We start from the raw sequence: 26,677 nt of genomic DNA on the forward strand, positions 1-26,677 counted from the left end.
AGAGGGGGAAGTGAAGAGAGATAAAGTGAAAAATGGGTAATTTCTTCAGGGGTTTGCTGCCAGGGTTTCTTGAATCCACCAATGGAACTCACACACTTTGACGTAGACTCCGGGGTAGTTTGGCAGAGCACATCCCTGACCCCATGACACCAGGCCTTGGAGCTCTCCGGCACACACCAGAGGGCTGCCGGAGTCGCCCTGACAAACACAGAGGGAGTGAATGTGAGCATGTGATTAATTCTTACACACACACAGAGCTGTGAGTTGGCAGCATTTACTGTAAAACTCACATTGCATGCGTCTCTGCCTCCATCCATGAATCCGGCACACACCATCCTGGGTGAGATCATGTCAGGATAGGCGTTCTTACAGTCCTGGTCGTCTATTATGGGCACGTCCAAACACTGCAGAAGGGTGGGCATGACCGCTGTAACAGACAGAACAGAGATAGTCATAGAAACCTACCAGAAACTGGCTTATTCGATATTTGTTACTGTCAACAAATCCCATGAAAAAAGACAATGACGTATTCGTCCATTTCTCAATACTTTCCCACTTCCCCAGCTTGTCTGTGACTCTCAGTCCCAAGCCCATTTGTTCCTACCTTCCTAGTTTAGCTACATACAGTAGTACTAACCCAACCTGTCAATCACAAGGTAGCCACCCCTGACCCATACCCTGCTTTATGGTCTATTTGACTCGAAATGGGACCATAATTTACTAAATGAACATCATGCTGTATTGAAGAAGACTTGAAACTAGCGAATGAGACCATAAACTCATGTTTACAATGTCTACTGAGGTAATAAATCAAGTGAGAAGTAGGCTCATTTTCTCATAGACTTCTATATAATCAGGCTTCTTTTTTCAACCAGAGGAGTCGCCCCCTGCTGGCTGTTAGAAAGAATGCAAGTTTAAGGCACTTCAGCATTGGTACATCTCAGACCCGGAGGTTGCCTACTGATAACAACAGATCACAAATGTATACATTAATTTTTTTTAAAAGGGTAAAGAATTTCCTAAAACAGCTGGACACTGTTGGTGTTTAGCAAAAGTAGCTCAAACAAGAATAATTTGTTGGGGACTATTATCAGTTGCAAATGAATACACATTTGGTTCTGTAGTGGGTATTTACTGTATGGCAGCTGGACGGTGTATGTGAGGTGAGCTACAGGGTAAACTACAGTGCTCATCGTCATAAAGGAACAAGTCACTGACCCGGTACAACAGTGTGGTTCAGTGATGCCTCAGTTTCAGCAGTCCACTGCTGGTTTTGAGCTTTTCATGGGATTTGTTGACAATAAGAACAATATAGACTCTGACTAGACCTATCTTTTAAAGCTGCTATGTGTTTATTTCTTTATGTGTAATTTGAAAATGGTCAACTTTGACACCGCCCAGTGGAAGCTTAGATAAAGAAAAAAATGTTGTTGAGCTGTACAATTTAAAACATTATAGTCAACCCACCTTCGCCACCGAGGGCAGTGTTTCCCCAGCCAGACACAGAGCAGGGGAGCCCCCCCATCGGGCACCCTGTGGGCAATGGGATTGGTGCGACTGCGTCGGTCACCTCCACTGGGTGGAAGAGCTTGATCAGCATGATGTCAAAATCCAGAGTCTGGTAGTCATAACTGCACACAGAAAAAAAATATAAAATAACCTTTAGACTTTAGCTGTTTCTCTGCACTGAATGAATGAATCAGATAAGAATGAAATTCTGCAAAGGTTTTTTCAATTTTCACTCACTCAGGGTGCCAGATGATGTTTTCGGTCTTCATGAGCTGCTCTGTACCCTCGAACACTCGCATATCGTGTTCTCCCAGCATGATCTGCATGGCGTAGGGACTGAGAGAGGAGATGGGGAAATATATGAGAAAAATGTGGAAGCAGAAAAAGCTTTCAGTAATTCTGTCTCACTCTCTCCATTTTCTCAATTTTGAGAAGACTACACTCTTCCACATATGCTTCTAGATTTAAAATCATTAGTCCTCCACCTACAGATTCTTTTTCGTATTTATTAGGGCTGTCAAAGTTAATGCAATAATAACGCCACTAATTTCTTTTATGCAACTTGCAATTTTTAGGTTGTAGCGGGCTCAGATTTAAAGGGTTAGGATTAAAACTGGCATGGCCATTTTCAAAGGGGTCCCTTGACCTCTGACCTCAAGATATGTGAATGAAAATGGGTTCTATGGGTACCCACGAGTCTCCCCTTTATAGACTTGTGCAAGTCATAGTCAAGTCAGCACACTGACAGCTGTTGTTGTCTGTTGGGCTTCAGTTTGCCATGTTATGATTTGAGCATATATTTTATACTAAATGCAGTACCTCTGAGGGTTCTGGACAATATTTGTATTTGTTTTGTGTTATTAATTGATTTCCAATAATAAATATATACATACATTTACATAAAGCAGCATATTTGCCCACTCTCATGTTGATAAGAGTATTAAATACTTGACAATCTCCCTTTAAGGTACCTTTTGAACAGATAAAAAATGAGCGATTCATTTGAAATTAATCGCAATTAACTATGGACAATCAGGCGATTAAATATTTTAAATCAATTGACAGTCCTAGTATTTATTTTAACCTCACAGGGAAAAAAATCAAAAAAAAAATCAAGCAAGACCCGTGGCAAAAAAAAAACTAAGAGAGAATAACACATATCATATTTGAATGTAATCTTTCCTCCATTGATGCATACTTACTTGTACCAACAGTGAGCGACGGAGAGCACCCACTGATTGTTGATGAGCACCCCACCACAGAAGTGGTAACCATAGTTGAGGGAGGCCATGAATGGACGAGAGTGAGGACTACACTCCCACCCGCCAATGATCCTTCCATCTTCACGGGGAACTGCCGCTGTCACACACACAGAAAGAGACACATTTGTGTTAAAGTTATTTTTATCCACAACTTTCCATCATATTTTTTTAATTGCTCAGATTACAGTACACATATATGGCTGTGTAAGTGCTCTCATATGTGTAAGTATGTATTTCTGTCTTTCTTTACCAGCAGCTCCGATCATCAGCAGCAGAGCCAGCAGTCTCATGTTGTCAGGTGAATGATCAGAAGACACCTGGATACACCCTGGCTCATATTTATGTCCCACCAGCCCCGTTGTGCTTGTCCTCCCCCTCGTCTTCCTCTCCTCCCTCTTTCTGTTGACCCCATCTGTGTTCTCACAGTCTTGGCACTAATAAGTGTCAACCCAAATCTACTCTCTTATCACGCTCCTATTTTTGTGTATGCCCACTTCTGCCCCATCGTAGCTCACCCCCTGTGGTTATGTCATCTGTGCCCCTCATTTGTGGACCGAGGTCTCCACACATTTAACACCTGCTTATGGTTCTCTCATAGGTCACTTATTGTTGGCAAGCTGCCATATCAAACGCTGAAAACTGTTATAAAACCATCTAGGTTTGGGCCACTATAGGAAGAAAATTACAGCAATAACTTTTGTTTTTAACCCAAGAGACTATAATGGCAAATATTTCATAAAACACAGTTTGGTTGAAAAAAAAAACAAATGAATAAATAAATGTGCTGTGTGGTGGCAGTTTCTGTTAAAACAAGACACAAACCAACGTAACAACTTGTCTTTCAGTGAATTTAATAAAAAGGGATACATTAATAACTAAAACATCTGCAGATGGACTGCAGATGGACTCACGAGCACAGCCACCTGTTGTGGACTGTGGCAAGTGAGCCCCGAATACAAAGAGTAGTCAGTATTTATACATTTAAAGCATAACATGAAGATAAGTGCAAAGAAGAAAAGAAGAGAAGGATAGAAAGTGTATCAATGCGTCAGCACACAGCAGACAACAGAGCATCACAAGACATAACAAGTATTTCAGCAATCTGTTGTTTGCAGTTACAGAGATCTAAAATGTCAGGTCACTGTCCTATGGTGACAAAGTTGAACATGTGAGGCCCTGAGATTATCTAAAGGTACAGTGTTAAACTGCAGATATGAAAATTGCCATTACAGCTGCTTTCTGGCTCAACCTTGGGTTACCCTTGAATAAAAGCCAAGAGAGGTGAGAAAGAACTCATCTGTCGTCTCTGAAGCAGAAAACTGAATCAACATGTTTTTTTGTTCCTGTGTCAGACAGCAATCAACAGCCTTTAAGCTCTAATGAGTGCAGATGAAATCATTCTATTCTTCAACCAATATGTAATAACTAGGGCTGTCACAGTTAACGCGATAATAACGAGTTAATGCAAATTAGTTTTAACGCCTCTTTAAAGCATTAACACAACTTGAGATATTTTTATTAAGTTGTAGTGTGCTCAGTTTTAAAGCTAGAGTGATGATACTGGTATCACATGAAACTAGAAAATCTAAGGAATCCATTGGTTAAATAACGCTCCAAACTTGCGCTAAATTTTGGCGAGGAAACCCTGTCATGGTCATTTTCAAAGGGGTCCTTTGACCTCTGACCTCAAGATCTGTGAATGAAAATGGGTTCTAAGGGGAACCCACAAGTCTCCCCTTTACAGACATGTCCACTTTATGATAATCACATGCCGTTTGAGGCAAATCATAGTCAAGTCAGCACACTGACACACTGACAGCTGTTGTTGCCTGTTGGGCAACAATTCAACATTCAACGGTCCCTCTTAATGACTACTATGCAGTTAAAGGTACAACTGAAACAGTTTCATTTAAGCTCATCTATAAAAATGAGGAAAAATCATATCACAAATGTCACCGTTAACTAAGAAAATACGGTACATACTGGATTCTAAATCCTTCTAGGATTTTGAATCTTCAGACTGCACCTGTTCTGGTTAATCCTCCACAAATATTCATGTGATGATTCATGCATCACTTTAATCGTGTGACTTTGCAGCCTCCCTCAGGTTGACTCAAACTTCACCAACAGCAGATCTGCACTGCATTTTAACCCAGATATCAGGTTAACTGACTGACTGAGAACTGATCATTTTTGATTATTACGTAGTCAGTTAGTATTAATTATCAACATCCATTTTCACCGTAATAATGTTATAAAGACATCAGATTACTTTTAAGACAATGATGACACTCAAACCTAAAAATTAGGGCTGTCAAATACACAAATTTGTTTTAACGCCATTAATTTCTTTAACACATTAAAGCAACTTGCACTTTTTAATTAACCTCATAAAAATCCGTCGGGCAGCAGTCAGGCCCGGCCGATATTTTAACTTTCGGAGGTTGTAGCAGGCTCGGTTTTATAATACTGACATCATATGAAACTAGAAAAGCAAACTTGTGCTAAATTTTGGCAAAAAACTGGCATGGCCATTTCGAAGGGGTCCCTTGACGTATGATCTCAAGATACTCTATGTGAATGTAAATGGGTTCTATGGGTACCCACGAGTCTCCCCTTTACAGACATGCCCACTTTAGGATAATCACATGCAGTTTGGGGCAAGTCATAGTCAAGTCAGCACACTGACACACTGACAGCTGTTGTTGCCTGTTGGGCTTGAGTTTGCCATGTTATGATTTGATCATATTTTGTATGCTAAATGCAGTACCTGTGAGGGTTACTGGACAATATCTGTCATTGTTTTATGTTGTTAATTGATTTCCAGTCACAAATATATACATACAATTGTATAAAGCAGCGTATTTGCCCACTCCCATGTTAATAAGAGTATTAAATACTTGACAAATCTCCATTTAAGGTACATTTTGAACAGATAAAAAATGTGCAATTAATTTGTGATTAATCGTGATTAACTATGGACAATCATGCGATAATTGGATTTTATTCGATTGACAGCCCTAGCCCAATATGGCTGGCTACAATACTAAATTGTGGTGTCTGTTAAAAAATGTGTCACACATAAAAAGAATAGGCCTATATATTGAGGTGATAGGTGCAGAAAATTGTCTGTCAAAAGCAGAAGAGAAAACACTCTCCAAGGCCAAAAATATGTTAAGATGTGGCTCACTTATTAACTGAAAGGATGAACGTGGCACATAAGAAGATAAGGTTATTTTTCAGGGCAGGGACTGGGGCGGGAGGAGATTGGGTTGGTATTGGGTGGAGGTATGGAGGTGTGGAGGAGGAGGGAGTGCATGGAAGGACACGGAGGAGTTTAGGTATAAATGCAGTGAGTGACAGATGATTCATGTCTAGTCTGGTCGGAGGAAGGCACAAGATGATTGGCCTGATTGTTGTTACACTCCTGGGCGCTGCAGGTAAAGCACATCTGCAGTACGTACAACAGTTTTAGGGTAAAGAAGAACTGTAACTATGATAAATATGAAAAATTTTGTATTTCCTTTACACCACAGCTGCAGCACCTGTGGATGACAAGATTGTGGGTGGCTACGAGTGTACAGCCAACTCTCAACCCTGGCAGGTGTCTCTCAATATCGGCTACCACTACTGCGGCGGCTCCCTCATTAACGACCGGTGGATCGTCTCTGCTGCCCACTGCTGGCAAAAGTTTGTATTACATTAACGTATTCAAATGTGTCTGTATGAACTTTATGTTTAAGAGGATTATCATAATTTTGTCTCTATTTCAGCCCCTATGCACAGATTGCCGTCGTGGGGGACCACCACATCTGGGAGAATGAGGGCACGGAGCAGTTCATGTCAGTGGATGCCATCTACTGGCATCAGAGTTACGACTACCAGACTCTGGACTTTGACATCATGCTGATGAAGCTGGCGCACCCCGTCACCGTGAACCAGTACGTCAAGCCTGTCGCCCTGCCCAGTTCCTGCGCCGCACCCGGGGACATGTGCACGGTGTCTGGATGGGGGAACATCTACACTGATCAAGGTGAGAAAGCACCTGATCTTCACATTAAAAGTCATAAAAACATTTTGCTCATAATAATAGGTCAATTATGGCAGATAAATTAAAACCAAATAGCTGCTCTTTCTTAGCTCTATAAAACTTAACATTTTGAAGATAGCCACAGAGGTTTGATATTCTATGGTGATGTTGCCCACTTAAGGTAAACATATTGACACAACTATCCCCCCTGTATCTTTCTGTCTCACTCTTATCTGCAGTGTTCAACCCGTTTTACCTTCAGTGTGTCGAAGTCCCCATTCTGTCCTACAAGGATTGTGATGCTTCCTACCCCGGCAAGATCACTGACCGCATGGTGTGCGCTGGATACCTGGAGGGAGGCAAGGACTCTTGTCAGGTATTTCCACACAAATTACACAGCACATAAAATAAGCCTTGGTGGTCTGTGAACATGTAAAATCATATTTAATGGGATGAAATGATGAAAAGAATAACCTCTTGTCTCTGCCCTGCTCAGGGTGACTCTGGTGGTCCTCTGGTGTGTAATGGGGAGCTGCAGGGGATTGTCTCTTGGGGCCAAGGCTGCGCTCAACCCAACTACCCGGGCGTTTACACCAAAGTCTGCTCTCTGATGCCCTGGATCAACGATATTCTCTCCACTTACACCTAGGCTGTGATCTCCCATCACAGAGCTAGAGAAGGGAAACCAGAGGGAGAATGAAATTGAAAGAGACAGGAGGCGGTGGTGGGTAGTGTCAAAAAGAAAGGCAGCGGGAGAACAGCTAAGAGAGAGAGAAACAGTGAGGGAGAGAGAGAGAGAGAGAGAGAGATGTGATATGTGTTTAGTCAGGGCACAATCAATAAAATTTACCATTTTGTGATGCATCAGTGTGTTTATTATTGACAATACCGTAGTGCAGCATCTGCTCCCAGTGCTTACTGTTTTCTGAATATTTCAATTCAGTGGTGACATTTCCACCAAAACAAATATAAACCACAGTCAACCCATTACAGCTAATGTCAGGACACTGTTAAAAAACAAAAAAATAAAACACAAAATTGCATCAGCTTGTGAGCAAATCCAGCACATTGTGTGTGAATCTGCCTTTGCTTTAACCCACCAAACAATCATTCCATTACGTTTTCTATCAAAATAAGACAAACAAACTGATGTTTTCACCTGTTAATGATTGGTGTTAAGCATTCAAAAGTTGCATGAATAGTGTTAGTTAATAAGGTTTTGTCAGTCTTTTTCTTTGTGTCGGAGTACATGAATACTGCTATCATTTTGATTTTCTATAGCCTGAGAGCAGAATGCTTTATACACCTGGAGAGGAAGGGCACAGATGTTGCAACACCCTATTTATCAATGTCAGTATACGACAAGAATCTGAAAAGGAGTTAGATTTCGATTGAAATTTGTTCAATGAGTTGCATTCAGAACTGAGAACTTGGTCTCGAGTTTCTTCTTTAGCAAAAAACTAGCGTCAGAAATACTCAAAGAAAAGAAAGGTTTGTTTCCTCAGCAGAAGGTCTCCCTTATAACCTATATCAGTTTTGTGGTTCAAAAGTGACTGAAGATGACACACACACTTCCTTTAGTCTAAATGAAAGAACATGTTTTTAAGGTCAACGTTGATTTTCTTGAAAACCATTTTTGCTTTTGGATACGAACAAAAGTGTGCTCATATATGGAAGATCTTAAAGAGGACCTATTATGCTTATTTTCAGGTGCATACTAGTATTATGGGTTTCTACTAGAACCTGTTTTCATGCTTTTAAAAAAACACTTTTCTCATACCGGCTGTGCTGCAGTGCCTCTTTTCACCCTCTGTCTGACACACGTTTCTGTTCAGGAGAAGTGTTTCTGTGGGGGAGAGTAACTCCCTTTGGCGTGGACTTTAGGCTTTGTAACTTTGCAGACCTTTTACATGCACAAAAAAACTATATAACACAAGGGAAAAAGCACAAAAGCATAATAGGACCACTTTAACTTACAAGATGCTGGTATAGTTTTTGGTCGACCACACCAGTAGATGCTCTGTCATGATCATGGTTCAGTCCAAGCAGAACATTCATCAAGGACCTCTTTATAGAGCAATATCCAGTGTGAAATTAAATGTATATTTTAGCAGAAAAAAATAGGAACTGGAGCAACAACTATTGTCAACTATGAAATGAATCACCAACTATTTTGATAATTGATTAATTGGTTAGTAATGTTTTAAGAAAATACAGTCAAAATTCTCTGATTCCAGCTTCTTAAATGTGAATATTTTCTGATTTATTTACTCCTCTGTGACAGTAAACTTGACATCTTTGAGTTGTGGACAAAGCAAGACATTTGAGGACGTCATCTTGGGCTTTGGGAAACACTGATCGACATTTTTCAAAATGTTCTAACATTCTATAGATCACACAACTAATTGCTTAATCAAGAAAATAATCAACAATGAAAATAATCGTTAGCTGCAGCCTTAGTCCAAGCAGGACATTAAAACCAAGGACCTCTTTTTAGAGCGATATCCGATCTGAAATGAAATGGATTACATTTTTTTTAAATGCATGCTGAGGGATTCATTCTGTGAGGTTTGTCAAGATTTGGTGCCCTGTACTTCATGAGAATTATGTAAATAAGCTTTTGAAGTCATTTAAGGCTATTAAGGTATTAAGAATTTTTTTTTTTTATTATCTTAATAAGCTTTTGAAGTCACTTAAGGCTTACCAAAATAAGATAACTAGAAACTGATGCAACACAAGCTTGAAGTCACACATTTTGGATTGATCATCTGTCACTAAAAGAAGAAAAACATCATATATTTATATATATATATATATATATATATATATATATATATATATATATATACACATACATATATATATACATATATATATACTGTATATACATACATATATAGCAGTATCATAATATTTACCTAATGATGACAATATTTTGATGATATATATATAAATATAAATATATATATATATATATATATATAAAAATACATATATATATAAATATATATATATGTATTTATATTTTTGAGCATCATAATATTTACCTAATGATGATAATATTTTCATGATATATATGTATGTATATATATATATATATACATACATATATATATATATAATGAAAATATTGTCATCATTAGGTAAATATTATGATGCTCAAAAACACAGCAATTACTTTGACTCCTCAACAAGAAAAGAAAAGTCATGCTTGCTGTTATGAGAATATCAGCTAGATGGGTTTCTGGTTCATTGGTTCATTCCCCAACATACGTGAACATACGTCATGAACATACGTCATGAACATACGTCATGAACATACGTCATGAACATACGTCATGGTGCTATCGGCTGGTTGTTAGGGCTTACCTCCGGTTAGCAACAGCGGCTAGCTGTTAGCTACCGTTAGCTCCCAGAGAGCGGCCAGCCCAGACGACGTCCGTAGACGGTTCTTTTTCGAGTTGTTGGTGGTTGGTCAGATACAAAACAAAGCTGGAGGTAATATGCAGTCAGTTCTCCGGGCAAAAGCTAACAGTGGCTCCGGTGTCGGGTCTGTCACTCTCACGGTTGTTCAGCTCCAAAATCCGGTCAAGGCTAGAGGGTAAAGTTGCAAGTCTCGCGAGAGTTTATGTAAATGTTCGCAATTTGCAGGGTATCTTCTAGCCACGCCCCCCAAATCCCCCTTGGACACTGCTACCCAGAATGACACCTGAGCCACTGGGTTAATTGATAACACACAAGTAAGCACAACTACAAGCCAAGTATATCTTTCTGTAGGCCTATAAGGCAAGAATACTTAACTATACTTTTCTTAAAGGTCCCATATTATGCTAATTTTCAGGTTCATACTTGTATTTTGTGTTTCTACTTGAACATGTTTACATGCTGTAATGTAAAAAAAAACACCTTTATTTTCCTCATACTGTCCGTCTGAATATACCTGTATTTACCCTCTGTCTGAAACGCTCCGTTTTAGTGAATTTCAACAGAATTTCAACAGAATAGCGTTGCTAGGCAACAGCTTGGGTCCATGTTTACTTCCTGTCAGCTGATGTCATTCACATACACTGCAACAGGAAATAAACTGGGACACATTTAGAATGTTTATGTTTAAAACCGTGTAATGGTCTAAATATTGTATATTTGTGACATCACAAATGGACAGAAATCCTAACAGCTTGTTTCAAACGCACAATTTCTGAATACGAGTTGTGTGTATTTCTCCGTATATTGAGCATTTTGATAGTTTAACAGTATTTATATCGCACTTAAATCTGCTTTATAATATAAAAGACATGAAAATCTCACGTTTTACAATATGGGACCTTTAAGTATATCTCAATCAAAAGATTAAGTATAAATAGGCCTATAAGCCAGGTATACTTAGACTTTTCTGTATACCTGTCAATATGAGCCAAGTATACTTATGTATACTTTTGTCAAGTATATCTCTGATAAGTAAAGTAAACTAAAAGCATACTCTCTTATTTTAAGTTTAAAAGAAGTATACTGATAGCACACTTGAAGGAACTTCTTTTTGGTAAGGGAAGACGGCCAGCCAAAAAGACAGAAGGAACTACTAATATGCCTACTAAAGATCATACTGCTCAACCTAACACTTGCCATAATTACCTTGTTTCTTTGTCCATGAAAGGTTAGTTGAAGCTGTTGGTTGAAAATCAGCTGTCAGTTATGCCAAAAGTAATGGCACATGTCTTGTTTGAGACGTTTGCACCAAGCAACAGACTGCCTGAAATAAAATCAATGGGCAGTTGCACAGAAATATCTCTCATCCGTTCTCCACAGACAGGAATGTGGATTATGCCTCTTCATCATCATCATCATCACCATGAAACAAGATACAGAGAGAGATGAAGTGTTGAAATGGAATATGACAGGAAGACAGATTAGTACATTAATTACTAAATGTAAAAATGTAAAGTCCCTTTTAAAAATCATTTTGCATTTCCATTTATTATTAATTTATGCATACTTCAAATGCTGGGAAATGAAGTTGAATTATTAATTGGCGGCAATCACAGCAGTAATGAGTTATGAGACTTCTAGTACTGTATAGTGCAGAACTACCTGCAGTCTGTCCACCTGCGGTCCTCCCAGCTGCATTATAAATCCATTGAAATACTGTCGAAGAGGGTTAAAAAGAATTAAATTCAGTGGTGAAATGAACAGTGGATATTATGCGTTACATAAGACACAAGATTATTTGTTGTATTATATTAGGCAAACCATTTAGTGATGAATAAACATATTTTTTTAGGAGGAAGCGTTGATTTATAACATGCATGTTGCAGCAATGAGAGTAGCATTTTTCACCAACAAGCAAAAAAGAACCCCAAAAGATGTGATTCAAACTTCATCAGTGTAATCAAAATAAAATGTAAAAACCTTAAAATTCATCAGATTCAATGCAACATTTTAGAGCCGCAGGATCGCAACATCAACTCTGGGGCATGGGATAACTCTGAGGGAACAGTAATCACAATTATGTCATGGAAATGAATAAACACATTGCCATCTGTTTAGTCATTCAGTAGTAGGCAGTGGATGTGACACCCATTTGCTTTTCTTTTTTACCTGTTTATCAAGTATCTTTATATTCAATATCTTATAATCAAAAAGGAAAAATACTTGCTGAATTAAGTTTTAGTTTTAAGCCATTATTGTTAAGTAAACTGATAATTATCAATAATTCATAATACATAACGTAAGGAAATCTATAAGCAGATATAGTTATAACTATATCAGCTACAATTAGGAATCTTTTATTTTGCTATCTATTTTATTTTTAGTTATACCATGGTCTGGGTGAATACTCGATTCTGATTGGCTGCAGGGTGTCCATTAATTCCTGATAATGTACACCTACTAAGAGCTGAGTGGATTATAAATATCTCCTGTTGCCAAGTCGTATCTAAGGTCCGTCCTATTAACTGGAGCAATAAACAATGTTTCCATTGCATAAGAACCTTATGGGATGGTTATGATTTTTCCAGGTATTAGCAAACCCTCAGGGTTACCGGGGAAATGGATTGTGAAAAACTTTAGATTTTGGTTGCAAAATGCTTGAAAATATAAATTAATGGTCTTAATTTTTTTTCTTTGGCAAATGACCATGGTATAATGCCCTTCAAAGTATCCATTATCAGGAAGTAATGGACGATTTATTTCAAACCAGATCTAACATAGTGCAGTGCTGTGGTGGAACTGGGAGAAAATTACACATTATAAGAAAGAGGCACCTTTCAGAACTATACTCTACATTTAATCTGTTGTTGAAATGATTTCACATGACCCAAATGATTGGCTTCAAATTGTTTATTTGTGATTTTGTTCAGCACAAAAGATGGAACATTAACAGCCAATGATGCTGAGCTGCTTGACTGAACTTGCTTGTTTGGATCATTTAGTAGCTGGCCATGGTGCGATCAAGCCAGTCGCTGAAGATGCAGACCTAAAAATGAAGAAGACCAGAGTTAGAGGAGTGAATCAGCATTAGCATTGCAGAATAAACTGGACACAGTGTGTTGATTAAATTTTCATTTTTGAAAGTTACCCTGGCGTAGACACCGGGGTGGTCCCTCTCAGCACATCCATAGCCCCAGGACACAACACCCTGCAGCTCACCGTTGCACACGACGGGTCCACCAGAGTCACCCTGAGAGAGAGAGAGAGTGAAATGACTTAGAAATGTGTGATAAAAGCCAACAAGCCACACCAAGTATTCCTACAGTCATTGCTGTATTCCTGCATGAACTTTGAATTACATACCTGGCAAGAGTCCTTGCCGCCCTCCAGGTATCCAGCGCAGAACATGGCGTTGGTGATCATGCCAGGGTAGGAGTTTTCACAGTCCCTCTCAGACAGGATGGGGATGTTCAGGCACTGCAGCTTGTTCTTGTCAGCGGCTGAAAAATCAAAAGAGAAATATGAAACTGGAGCTGCCCTGCAGTAAAAACATACATGTTGAGAGCACAACGCAGGAGTTATTACTCACAGGAGCTCATGGTGTTGCCCCATCCGGAGACTCTGCACATGGTGCCAGCGGGGGCACAGCTGGTGGGCAGAGCCACAGGCTGCACGTACTGGTTGAGGGTGGCGGGCGTGCTCAGCTTGATCAGCATGATGTCGTTGTTGATGTTGTAGGAGCTGTAGTTGGGGTGGCGGATGACGCGGGAGGAGCGGATGAACTGCTCGTTTCCCTCGGTGACCCTGATGTTGTGCTCTCCCATACGAACCTCCACACGGCTGGAGAGGAAAGAGAGGATTAGTGGCAGCTGAGTGTCAGGACGCCTGTTAAAAGCGGATTAATTCTTGACTTTATAATATAACACGAGACGTACGACTTGTAGCAGTGAGCAGCAGACACAACCCAGTTCTCGTTGACCAGGGAGCCTCCACAGAAGTGGTAGCCAGAGTTCAGGGACACCTGATGGGGCTCAGAGTAGGGCTTGCACTCATACCCTCCGACGATCTTATCCTCCTCCGTGGCAACTGAAAAGACAGCAACAAGTTAGTGTAGTTTACTACTACTCTTTAAATAAATTTCAACAAAACAGTCATCTCTTTGAATGTCCTCGTGTGTATTTTTAGTCAAGTGTGTACTGATGATGGTTAGAGATCAATCAGCTGTTCTCTACATCAAAGCTCTCGCTTTAGGGAGACGCTGTGGTTATTCTGGTCTAAATTCTGGGATAAAGGCCAACAGACTGTTAGCAAAGAGGAAGGCAATCTGCTCGATAGGAACTTCACACTTACAAGCAGCTCCGATGAGCAGAACGAAGACGAGAGACCTCATGGTTGCTGTGTGATGATGGGACTTCACCTGGAGCCCTGGTTTATATCTGCAGACAGGAGAGCTGCCCTGCTCTCCGGACATCCCAATTGGTCAGCGAGGGACCAATCTCTGTAGCGGGATGTTGGGGTTAGGTCATTCATTTCCAGAATTACATAAAAAAAACATTTCATTTTAGAAGTAAGGTTGGCTTTCTTGTAAGCAAATTTGGAAAAGCATAATAGAGAGTATGAATATGGATCATATTGGTTCCTGTGTTATGTATTTATTAATTTATTACACTAAAGTAAAAACAATTCTCCTATGATCTCTAATATCTAGATAATGTGTTAGTTTAAACCTGTTTTTTGTTATTATATCACCATTTTTTTAATGTTACTGTAAGAGCCACAATGTGTGAATATAAGTTAAAATTCATAATTTCTAGTTATTGTAAATGACTTAGATAATGTTTAAAAAGGTAAAGAGACAAATGCATGTATATTGAATTTTGATGATTTAGACTGCCTTTAATATAGTGAGAGAGTGAGTGTGCATTAGAGTTAGGAGGCAGAGAGCTGCGTTAGGCACAGGAGCACATAGTTTTTCTACCTTGTGACACTATGTAATATTTAACTTTTTTCAGTAAACGTTTTAAATTGGATTACATCTCCTGTCATTCGCGTCAAACTGAAGTTACTGTGCCTACAGCTCGTTTGTGGCTTATTTTTGGGATCCAGACGGAAAGCCACTACAGTTACCATAATGCATTTGTGTCAAATGAAACTTAATTACATCATTACTACACATTTCTTAATGGCCACAAACTACATGTCTCATAAGATTAACACTCACAGCCCAATTCATTGTTTTACTGATATTAGGAGTGGCTTTTATCTTGACTAGCATGACGACAGAGGGGTTGAACATGTTACACTTATGTGCAGCTTTGAGGTGCAAACACTGTTTTATACTTTATATGAAAAAGTGTTGTTTTTATAATCCACTTCATTTATCTATCAGCAGGAGTTACTCAGCAGAACTATACTTAAGATGCCAAATAAATGATCTAGCTCTAAAATATGATTTATTGCTATTAAGCAGTATTTGGTGTTTGACTCAGCACCACTTTGTCCAACTCAGCGCTTTATGAAAACATCAATAATTAAACTGCAAGTCTGCAAGGGGACCATTTTTCACAATGAGTAGTTCTACTACTTCCTTAAAGATGTGAATGCAGGTTTTTCAGGGGATCTTTAATATTGCTACTTTTATTTTGGGTAAAGGCGTGAAGCCGCCACCTGAGAGTCGGCTCGTGTTTCTCTGGTCAGATTGCACAGGTACACAAGTCACCTCTATATTTAGATGTGTGTGGACACATCTCACAGCTGGGTGTTTCTCAGCATCTGTTACCTAAACACGAAATTCAGATATGAGAGTGAGGCTGCCCTGAAAAACAAATGATAATCTTTGTAATGTTTTTTAAAAGGCACTTTTTAGTAAATAGTAATCAGATCTGATACTTAAAAGTAGCTATACCACAACTAAAAAATACTTGCAGTTAAAAGTTCTGCATTTTAAATTGTACTTGAGTAAAAGTAGTGAAGTATTACCTGAAAATATTTACTTAACAGTATAAAAAGTAAAAGTACTCATTATGCAGAATGGCCCAGTACAGGTCTGGAAAGATGATACGTCTTTAATCTTTTGTGCACAAGTTAGTTTTGTTGTGAGACAAGTTACAGCTTTATTCTTCTTATTAGTACATGGTGACCTCATGTGAATCCCAGCACACAACTCCAACCTGAATGTCTAATCTGCCACATAACTGAAAACACCTGTGAGGATATATACAGCCTTTAATAGCCTATAATAATGCAATATAATTCACAAGTTATTTTTTTAAATGTAAAATACAAGTAACTCTACCTGTCAAATGAATGTAATTAAGTCAACTAAGTAAGTAATGAAGTGGAGTAGAAGAATAAAGTAGCATACAGTAAATGGAAAATACTCAAATAAAGTACACGTACATCAACAGTTTAGTCAAGTACAGTACTTTAGTAAATTCACTGGTAGAAAGCACTTTGCGACAAGAAAATTTAATATCTTATAGTGTTTGTATAATAAAAAATAACAGATGTAGGTAGAAAAGTTAATGGCACAGACTAGCGCCATCAGCGCAATACAACATGAATAAATATTGGAAATAAGACAGAAGGCAACAAAAGCAAAATGAGTAAACATAGAAACATTATTATGGAAATGCCTAATGACACAACTGTGTTTTGAAAAGTGACTTAAAAAGTGATATGGACTCTGCCAGCATGAGATCCTCGGGCAAGTTGTTTCACAGAACAGATATAAATAAAGGAATAAGGTTAATTTGTTTTTTCTCTCAGTCCACATTGGGCATATAAAAACACTCAAATGAAAAAAACAAATATATATATATATATATATATATATATATTGTTAACCACCACTGTTGGTCTCACATTTATAAGGTTATATTGGGTCACTGTTCTGTCGGTCTCAGAGTGAAAAAACAATATTTCTTTATATGCTGATACAAGAGATGGTGAAGTGATGATTAATTTAGAAATAATATAATTAAATAATTAAATAAATAATATAATTGTTTTTATACAAATACTTTTTGGATGTCTGTGTCCTTAATATCAACTCATGGCTAATGGATAAAACAAGAAAATATGTATTTTTCATTTATTATATATTTTTTTATCTTTATTAACTTTCCCGTTCACTTAAGAGCAAATTCTTATCTCTGTAACCTGCTGAAAACCTCTATAGATTGTCGATAAGTCATCTATGTTACATTCATTAGACAAATACAATTTAATAGAAATAAAATAATGATTGCACAGAAGAACCAACGATTCATTTCAAACACTTTATTTGTTTTACTTCAACTTTCAGCAAAAAAACATTAGCATTTGAACAGTTAATAAAGTGTGTCTGAAGTGGAGGTTGACTGGTGGAGTTAATAGCTGGCCATTGTGTCGCGCAGCCACTCGGTCTGCACACATACCTGAAAATAAAAAAGATGTTAGTCAGTTTGTTGCAGTGTAACAACATACATTAAGAGGGGTGACATTTTTAGTTATTGATGCAGTAAAATGTTACCTTGGCGTAGACACCGGGGTGGTCCCTCTCAGCACATCCGTAACCCCAGGACACAATACCCTGCAGCTCACCGTTACAGACAACAGGACCACCAGAGTCACCCTGAGACAGAGAGACAAAATCATTAAACTCACAATGTGAACCTTTGCAATACTAGTCATAGCATATCATGGCAATAAAACAAATTTGAATTAGAGGAGTGAAAAAATGTAGTCCAAATTAGAAAATAACGTGATAGAAAGAAAATGACAGATACACACCTGGCAGGAGTCCTTGCCTCCCTCCAGGTATCCGGCACAGAACATGGTGTGGTCGACCATGCCGGGGTAGGAACCGTCACAGTCCGCATCAGACAGGATGGGGATGTCCAGACACTGCAGCTTGTCTCCGTCATCAACTGCAGCAAGACAACAAAGGGTAAATGTCCAGTAGGGATTGATTGTTTGTAGATTTTTTGGACACAGTTTCAAAAAGTTTTCCTAAAATAACAGTTTCCTACTCACTGGAGCTCATGGTGTTGCCCCAGCCGGTGACTTTGCACATGGTGCCAGCGGGGGCACAGCTGGTGGGCAGAGCCACAGGCTGCACGTACTGGTTGAGGGTGGCGGGTGTGCTCAGCTTGATCAGCATGATGTCATTCTCAAGGGTGTAGCGGCTGAAGAAGGGGTGTTCGATGATCCGGGAAGAACTGATGAACTGCTCGTTGCCCTCAGTGACTCTGATGTGGTGCTCTCCCAAACGCACCTCAATACGACTGAAAGAGATAGAAGATGGTAGAAGATGGATGCTTGTTTGGATATTTATTCCCACATCAGATAAAATACGTGAGGCCTAAATATATCTAGAGTGAGCTTACGACTTGGAGCAGTGAGCAGCAGACACAACCCAGTTCTCGTTGACCAGGGAGCCACCACAGAAGTGGTACCCAGCATTCAGAGACACCTGATGGGGCTGGGAGTGGGGCTTGCACTCATACCCTCCGACGATCTTGTCCTCCTCCGTGGCGACTGAAAACAAATGCAAGACAGCCAGAAATAGTTATTAGTTTGCTACAGTAAAAGTGTGCAATGCATGAAAGGCTATAGAAGTACTGTATTATACTCACAAGCGGCTCCGATGAGCAGAATGAAAACCAGGGACCTCATGGCTGCAGTGTGTGTGTTCCTGTCAGTTCACCTGAATACATGTTATATGTCTACTCCAAGCTGCCTGATTGGTCCAATATGGCCAATCAAAAACAAAACTTGATAGTGCCGCCAGATGTAGGTGGGTCATTTCAGGTGACTGACCCATAAGACGAGGACACACGAGTCAGCGAGTGATCCATTCATATTCAACCCAATATGGCTGGAGCAGCTGGATTATTCACAGAACGCCTTTATTCAAGGCCGACTCACTGATCAGTACTAGAGCAGTCAGCCAAGATATAATCAAAAGTACATGAAACATTACTTACAAAAAGCCTAACTGGCACGTAATGGGTATATATTTTATAATGAAATTAACCTTAATTTTTATGTACATCTCAGAATAATTACTGTACTAGAAAAATAATACTGTAGTAGTTGCATTTCTAATCGATGTGTGACATATTTGATTACTTTTTGACACCGAACAGTCACTCTTAACGACTATTATGCAGTTAAAAATACAACTGAAACAGTGTCATTTAAGCTAATCTATAAAAGTGAGGAAAAATCATATCACAAATGACACCGTTAACTAAGAAAATACAGTACATACTGGATTCTAAATCCTTCTAAACACTGTGTGGATTTTGAATCTTCAGACTGCACCTGTTCTGGTTAATCCTCCACAAATATTCATGTGATGATTCATGCATCACTTTTATCATGTGAATTTATTTGCAGCCTCCCTCAGGTTGACTCAAACTTCACCAACAGCAGATCTGCACTGCATTTTAACCCAGATATCAGGTTAACTGACTGACTACTTTTAAGACAATGATGACACTCAAACCTAAAAATTAGGGCTGTCGAATATGCAAATGTATTTTAACGAAATTAACTTTTTTAACACATTAACGCAACTCGCGCTTTTTCATAAACCTCTTAAAAATCCGACGGGCCGCTATCGGATCTTTCGGAGGTTGGAGCGGGCTCAGTGAAAATGCTGGCAGCATATGAAACTAGAAAACCAAACGCTATATTTTGGCGAGGAAAAACTGGCATAGCCATTTTCAAAGGGGTCCCTTGACCTCTTACCTATGAGAATGAAAATGGGTTCGATGGGTACCCACGAGTCTCCCCTTTACAGACATGCCCACTTTATGATAATCACATGCAGTTTGAGGCAAATCATAGTCAAGTCAGCACACTGACACACTGACAATTGTTGTTGCCTGTAGTGCTAAATGCAGTACCTGTGAGGGTTTCTGGACAATATTTGCCATTGTTTTGTGTTGTTAATTGATTTCCAATAATAGATATTTACATACATTTGCATAAAGCAATCATATTTGCCCACTCCCATGTTGATAAGAGTATTAAATAATTGACAGATCTCTCTTTAAGGTACATTTTAAAACAGACAAAATGTGCAATTAATTTGCGATTAATCGTGATTAAAAATTTTCATCAATTAACAGCCCTACTAAAAATACAATTCCATTGAAAGTTATTCACTGAGAGTGAGAAGTTTCCTTACTGGTGATTTCATAGTAATTGTGCGATTAAGTTATTTTTGTTTCCTGGTGTTGCTTGTCTCTTCTCACTTCACTAAAAGTGTTATTTAAGCAGCCATGCAGTATGTGAGAACAGAGCACCCCACAGCAAACAAAATATTTGCTTTTCCATTACCCAGAATCATTTTTTCCAGGATCCTGATTAGTCAAAAATAACCTTGGGGGTGTGTTCAACAAGGAAACTGTTCCATATAAACCAGGGCTCCAGGTGAAGTCTGATCATCGACAGGATCACACAGCAACCATGAGGTGTCTAGTCTTCGTTCTGCTCATCGGAGCTGCTTGTAAGCATATACGCCTTTCTGCTTGTGTTCTAATCACTGAATTGAAAAACAGGTCACTTGGTTGCTGACTATTTGACCTCCTGTGTGTTTTCAGTTGCCACGGAGGAGGACAAGATCGTCGGAGGGTATGAGTGCAAGCCCTACTCCCAGCCCCATCAGGTGTCCCTGAACTCTGGCTACCACTTCTGTGGAGGCTCCCTGGTCAACGAGAACTGGGTTGTGTCTGCTGCTCACTGCTACAAGTCGTACGTCTTGTGTTATATTATAAAGTCAAGAATTAATCCGCTTTCAACAGGCGTCCTGACACTCAGCTGCCACTAATCCTCTCTTTCCTCTCCAGCCGTGTGGAGGTTCGTATGGGAGAGCACAACATCAGGGTCACCGAGGGAAACGAGCAGTTCATCCGCTCCTCCCGCGTCATCCGCCACCCCAACTACAGCTCCTACAACATCAACAACGACATCATGCTGATCAAGCTGAGCACGCCCGCCACTCTCAACCAGTACGTGCAGCCTGTGGCTCTGCCCACCAGCTGTGCCCCCGCTGGCACCATGTGCAAAGTCACTGGCTGGGGTAACACCATGAGCTCTTGTGAGTAGCATCTGGATTTTAACTAGCCAGGAGTTACAGAATGTTTCTGGGCAACATTATTGTGTTATTCTAAACCTTTTCCACCCATACTTTCTTTGACACATTGTAGCCGCTGACGGAAACAAGCTGCAGTGCCTGAACATCCCCATCCTGTCTGAGAGGGACTGTGATAACTCCTACCCCGGCATGATCACTGACGCCATGTTCTGCGCTGGATACCTGGAGGGAGGCAAGGACTCTTGCCAGGTATGTAACACGAGGACTCTGCAGGGTCTACATCAGCACATCTCAGTTGCAAATCCAGAATTTTCTTCACACATACTCTCTCTGTTCTCAGGGTGACTCTGGTGGACCCGTCGTGTGCAACGGTGAGCTGCAGGGTGTTGTGTCCTGGGGCTACGGATGTGCTGAGAGGGACCACCCCGGTGTCTACGCCAGGGTAAACATGAAATATCTCCATAATAAATAATATGGCTATTTGAAATTTAAATTTCACATTGTGCATGCCCAGTTAAAAATACTCATATTTGCTAACAAAACTCATTCTGTCTCCATTCACAGGTCTGCCTCTTCAACGACTGGCTGGAGAGCACCATGGCCAGCTATTAAGTCTGATCCTACGACCACCATCTTATGACTCTGCTGCCTTTCTTCTACCATTCTAACTCCATTCATTGTTGTCGAGTTTTGAACTATGTGCAGTCATTTTCCATCTGAGTCAATAAAGTCTAACATTTTGACTTTCAAATTATGTTTCTCTCAATTTTTGCCTGTGTTTTCCAACAACATGATATTTTCTAAGGTTGAACAATTACTCAAAATTCTATAGAAATCACAATATAGCCTACTGCAATTTTAATATCGCAGGAGTCACAATATTTGTTAAAGGCAAAATGTGTGACAAAATACCTTTTTAAAAAAAATATTGTTTTGCTGCAGAGATGTCCTGGCCTACACATCATATTCTACAGAGTTAAGAGAACATCTTAAAATCATACCATAATCATTTTAATATGTTGTTCAATGAAAATGAGACTAATGATGTAAATAATATGATTCCTTCTAATATTGCAAATCATAGTACAGCTGCAACGATTAAACGATTAGGTGTCAACTATTAAATTAAGAAAAAAACAATCTTCAAAATTCAAATTTCTCTGATTCCAGCTGCTTAAATGTGAATATTTTCTGGTCTCTTTACTCCTCTACAACAGTGAACTGAATATATTTGAGTTGTGGACAAAACAAGACATTTGAGGACGTCATCTTGAGCTATGATAAACACTGATCGACATTTTTTCACCATTTTCTGACATTTATAGAGAAAACAACTAATTGATTAATCATGAAAATAATCGTTAGTTGCAGCCCTAAATCATATTGAATTTGCAATATCAGTCAAAAATAATCGCAATTACATATTTTCATCACAATACTTTAAAATGTAATTTGATTTTTCACAAAGATGTTAACCTGTTTATTGCTCTTCAGGATACAGTATGAACAAGGGGATTACTTCTCATCATGTATCTAATATAAATACTGTATTCTGACATCCAAAATGTTGAATGACAAACTTGTCATTACTAAAATATGCTACAATGCGTTGCATGCAACAACATTTATCAAGTGCAGTAAAGTCTTGCACAAATAAACAGGCAATCTGATAAAGAGCACTGATCATTTGATACATAAATGACATAAAAGTTAATCCTGTTAGAAATATCTGACTTTAATGCTTAGAAAACTTCAGCTGGTGTTAAAATAGGTTTAAAAGCATCATGTGAACAGAACTCTGGATGCAGAATATGAAATAGTGCCTGCTTATAGCCTTTTAAATGTCCTTTATTTACATTGCATACATATTTGCAGTTAAATGTTGGCATGACTTCTGTGACCATTTTTTCTTTCACTCAATTTTTGTGTGTTTTTTTAATTTATTATTTTACATTATGATGCATTCTGATTTCTAAAATAATAACATATGAATATGTTTCTATTCATTTTAATCAGGATTACCTGAACTCTTGTCAAATATTATCAGATCTGTCTGCAAACAGCCCATTAACGTGAGAGTCAAGTCAAATTAAACCAATATATTTATAGAGCAAACAACACCCCTGCAGATGAATTAAATAGATAAACAACTCCAATAGACAAAATAACAGCACTTCAGTTATGTTAGTATGTTTAACTGTGAGAATATGAATAAGCAGAAAATCATTTCACTGATAGATATCTAAAGCTGAGATAGAGCTGATAAAAATACAGACTGAGATGTTCTTTCTTTTAAAATGTGACAAATGTAATCATATTAGAGTAGAACACTGTGGAAATGTGATTTGGTAGCATATTTAGCAGCAAAATGTGTCACTGTACGTCACAAACTGGGTCAAAGTCAAAAAGAAGATCCATCACTGAATGTGATAAATATTACATTAACCACTTTATGATAACATGCAGTTTGGGGCAAGTCATAGTCAAGTCAGCACACTGACACACTGACAGCTGTTGTTGCCTGTTGGGCTGCAGTTTGCCATGTTATGATTTGAGCATATTCTTTATGCTAAATACAGTACCTGTGAGGGTTTCTGGACAATATGTGTCATTGTTTTGTGTTGTTAATTGATTTCCAATAATAGATATTTACATACATTTGCATAAAGCAATCATATTTTCCCACTCCCATGTTGATAAGAGTATTAAATACTTGACAGATCTCTCTTTAAGGTATATTTTAAACAGATAAAAAATGTGCAATTCATTTGCGATTAAATATTTTAATCAATTAACAGCCCTACTAAAAATGCAATCCCATTGAAAGTTATTCACTGAGAGTGAGAAGTTTCCTTACTGGTGATTTCATAGTAATTGTGCGATTAAGTTATTTTTGTTTCCTGGTGTTGTTTGTCTCTTGTCACTTCACTGCCACGCAGCCATGCAGTATGTGAGAACAGAGCACCCCTCAGCAAACGCAATATTTGCTTTTCCATTACACAAAATCATTTTTTCCAGGATCCTGATTGGTCAAAAATAACCTTGGGGGCGTGTTCAACAAGGAAACTATTCCATATAAACCAGGGCTCCAGGTGAAGTCCGATCATCGACAGGATCACACAGCAACCATGAGGTGTCTAGTCTTCGTTCTGCTCATCGGAGCTGCTTGTAAGCATATATGCCTTTCTGCTTGTGTTCTAATCACTGAATTGAAAAACAGGTCACTTGGTTGCTGACTATTTGACCTCCTGTGTGTTTTCAGTTGCCACGGAGGAGGATAAGATTGTCGGAGGGTATGAGTGCAAGCCCTACTCCCAGCCCCATCAGGTGTCCCTGAACTCTGGCTACCACTTCTGTGGAGGCTCCCTGGTCAACGAGAACTGGGTTGTGTCTGCTGCTCACTGCTACAAGTCGTACGTCTCATGTTATATTATAAAGTTATTAATCCACTTTTAACAGGCGTCCTGACACTCAGCTGCCACTAATCCTCTCTTTCCTCTCCAGCCGTGTGGAGGTTCGTATGGGAGAGCACAACATCAGGGTCACCGAGGGAAACGAGCAGTTCATCCGCTCCTCCCGCGTCATCCGCCACCCCAACTACAGCTCCTACAACATCAACAATGACATCATGCTGATCAAGCTGAGCACGCCCGCCACTCTCAACCAGTACGTGCAGCCTGTGGCTCTGCCCACCAGCTGTGCCCCCGCTGGCACCATGTGCAAAGTCACTGGCTGGGGTAACACCATGAGCTCTTGTGAGTAGCATCTGCATTTTAACTAGCCAGGAGTTACAGAATGTTTCTGGACAACATTATTGTGTTATTCTAAACCTTTTCCACTCATACTTTCTTTTACACATTGTAGCCGCTGACGGAAACAAGCTGCAGTGCCTGGACATCCCCATCCTGTCTGAGAGGGACTGTGATAACTCCTACCCTGGCATGATCACTGACGCCATGTTCTGCGCTGGATACCTGGAGGGAGGCAAGGACTCTTGCCAGGTATGTAACACGAGGACTCTTCAGGGTCTACACCAGTACATCTCAGTTGCAAATCCAGAATTTTCTTCACACATACTCTCTCTGTTCTCAGGGTGACTCTGGTGGACCCGTTGTGTGCAACGGTGAGCTGCAGGGTGTTGTGTCCTGGGGCTACGGATGTGCTGAGAGGGACCACCCCGGTGTCTACGCCAGGGTAAACATAAAATATCTCCATAATAAATAATATGGCTCTATGACATTTAAATTTCACATTGTGCATGCCCAGTTAAAATAACCATATTTGCTAACAAACCTCGTTCTGTCTCCATTCACAGGTCTGCCTCTTCAACGACTGGCTGGAGAGCACCATGGCCAGCTATTAAGTCTGATCCTGCGACCACCATCTGATGACTCTGCTGCCTTTCTTCTACCATTCTAACTCCATTCATTGTTGTCGAGTTTTGAACTATGTGCAGTCATTTTCCATCTGAATAAATAAAATCTTACATCTTGACTTTCAAATAACGTTTCTCTCAATTTTTGCCTGTGTTTTCCAACAACATGATATTTTCTAGGGTTGAACAATTACTTAAAATTCTATAGAAATCACAATATAGCACAATATTTGTTAAAGTCAAAATGTGTGACAAAATACCTTTTGAAATTAAATATTGTTTTGCTGCAGAGATGTCCTGGCCTACACATCATATTCTACAGAGTTAAGAGAACATCTTAAAATCACACCATAATCATTTTAATATGTTGTTCAATGAAAATGAGACTAATGATGTAAATATTATGATTCTCTCTAATATTGCAAATCATATTAAAGCTGCAACGATTACACAATTAGGTGTCAACTATTAAATCAATCGCCAACTATTCTGATAATCCATTAATCGGTTTGAGTAATTTTTTAAGCAAAAAACAATCTTCAAACTCTAAGTTGCTCTGATTCCGGCTGCTTAAATGTGAATATTTTCTGGTCTCTTTACTCCTCTACAACAGTGAACTGAATATATTTGAGTTGAGGACAAAACAAGACATTTGAGGATGTCATCTTGAGCTATGAGAAACACTGATCGATATTTTTTCACCATTTTCTGACATTTATAGAGAAAACAACTAATTGATTAATCATGAAAATAATCGTTACTTGCAGTCGTAAATCATATCGTATTTGCAATATCAGTCAAAAATAATCGCAATTACATATTTTCATCACAATATTTTAAAATGTATTTAGATTTTTTCACAAAGATGTTAACCTGTTTATTGCTCTTCAGGATACAGTATGAACAAGGGGATTACTTCTCATCATGTATCTAATATAAATACTGTATTCTGACATCCAAAATGTTGAATGACAAACTTGTCATTA

At 39.0% G+C, this 26,677-nt stretch overlaps 5 protein-coding genes across 5 annotated transcripts; 3 read left to right on the forward strand and 2 right to left on the reverse strand.

Moving 5' to 3' along the window:
- Positions 1–45: 45 nt before the first annotated feature.
- LOC119496953 (transmembrane protease serine 9-like) lies at positions 46–14,725 on the reverse strand. Its single transcript, XM_037784643.1, has 14 exons — positions 14,578–14,725; positions 14,163–14,313; positions 13,817–14,067; positions 13,591–13,727; positions 13,376–13,477; positions 13,229–13,273; positions 7,058–7,150; positions 6,659–6,790; positions 3,022–3,205; positions 2,712–2,868; positions 1,749–1,845; positions 1,468–1,633; positions 291–427; positions 46–198 (listed from the first exon to the last, which is right to left on the reverse strand). Exons 1-14 carry the CDS (start codon positions 14,696–14,698, stop codon positions 46–48), a joined length of 1,926 nt encoding a protein of 641 aa, XP_037640571.1. The 5' UTR covers positions 14,699–14,725.
- LOC119497714 (trypsin-2-like) lies at positions 6,056–7,646 on the forward strand. The gene is made up of 5 exons (XM_037786060.1): positions 6,056–6,211; positions 6,308–6,461; positions 6,545–6,804; positions 7,041–7,177; positions 7,298–7,646. The coding sequence occupies exons 1-5, from the start codon at positions 6,142–6,144 to the stop codon at positions 7,448–7,450; spliced, it is 774 nt and encodes a 257-aa protein (XP_037641988.1). The 5' UTR covers positions 6,056–6,141; the 3' UTR covers positions 7,451–7,646.
- Positions 14,726–17,493: 2,768 nt separating the features above from the next.
- On the reverse strand, positions 17,494–18,984 carry LOC119497720 (trypsin-1-like). The gene is made up of 6 exons (XM_037786066.1): positions 18,846–18,984; positions 18,597–18,747; positions 18,244–18,494; positions 18,001–18,137; positions 17,741–17,842; positions 17,494–17,645 (listed from the first exon to the last, which is right to left on the reverse strand). The coding sequence occupies exons 1-6, from the start codon at positions 18,883–18,885 to the stop codon at positions 17,598–17,600; spliced, it is 729 nt and encodes a 242-aa protein (XP_037641994.1). The 5' UTR covers positions 18,886–18,984; the 3' UTR covers positions 17,494–17,597.
- Positions 18,985–20,598: 1,614 nt separating this feature from the next.
- Positions 20,599–22,067, forward strand: LOC119497719 (trypsin-1-like). The gene is made up of 6 exons (XM_037786065.1): positions 20,599–20,728; positions 20,823–20,973; positions 21,069–21,319; positions 21,429–21,565; positions 21,657–21,758; positions 21,881–22,067. The coding sequence occupies exons 1-6, from the start codon at positions 20,689–20,691 to the stop codon at positions 21,926–21,928; spliced, it is 729 nt and encodes a 242-aa protein (XP_037641993.1). The 5' UTR covers positions 20,599–20,688; the 3' UTR covers positions 21,929–22,067.
- Positions 22,068–24,386: 2,319 nt separating this feature from the next.
- Positions 24,387–25,789, forward strand: LOC119497723 (trypsin-1-like). The gene is made up of 6 exons (XM_037786070.1): positions 24,387–24,484; positions 24,579–24,729; positions 24,821–25,071; positions 25,181–25,317; positions 25,409–25,510; positions 25,632–25,789. The coding sequence occupies exons 1-6, from the start codon at positions 24,445–24,447 to the stop codon at positions 25,677–25,679; spliced, it is 729 nt and encodes a 242-aa protein (XP_037641998.1). The 5' UTR covers positions 24,387–24,444; the 3' UTR covers positions 25,680–25,789.
- The last annotated feature ends 888 nt before the right edge of the window (positions 25,790–26,677 follow it).

Source organism: Sebastes umbrosus, chromosome 11 (assembly GCF_015220745.1).
Source record: "Sebastes umbrosus isolate fSebUmb1 chromosome 11, fSebUmb1.pri, whole genome shotgun sequence".
Classification (NCBI taxonomy): Eukaryota; Metazoa; Chordata; class Actinopteri; order Perciformes; family Sebastidae; genus Sebastes; species Sebastes umbrosus.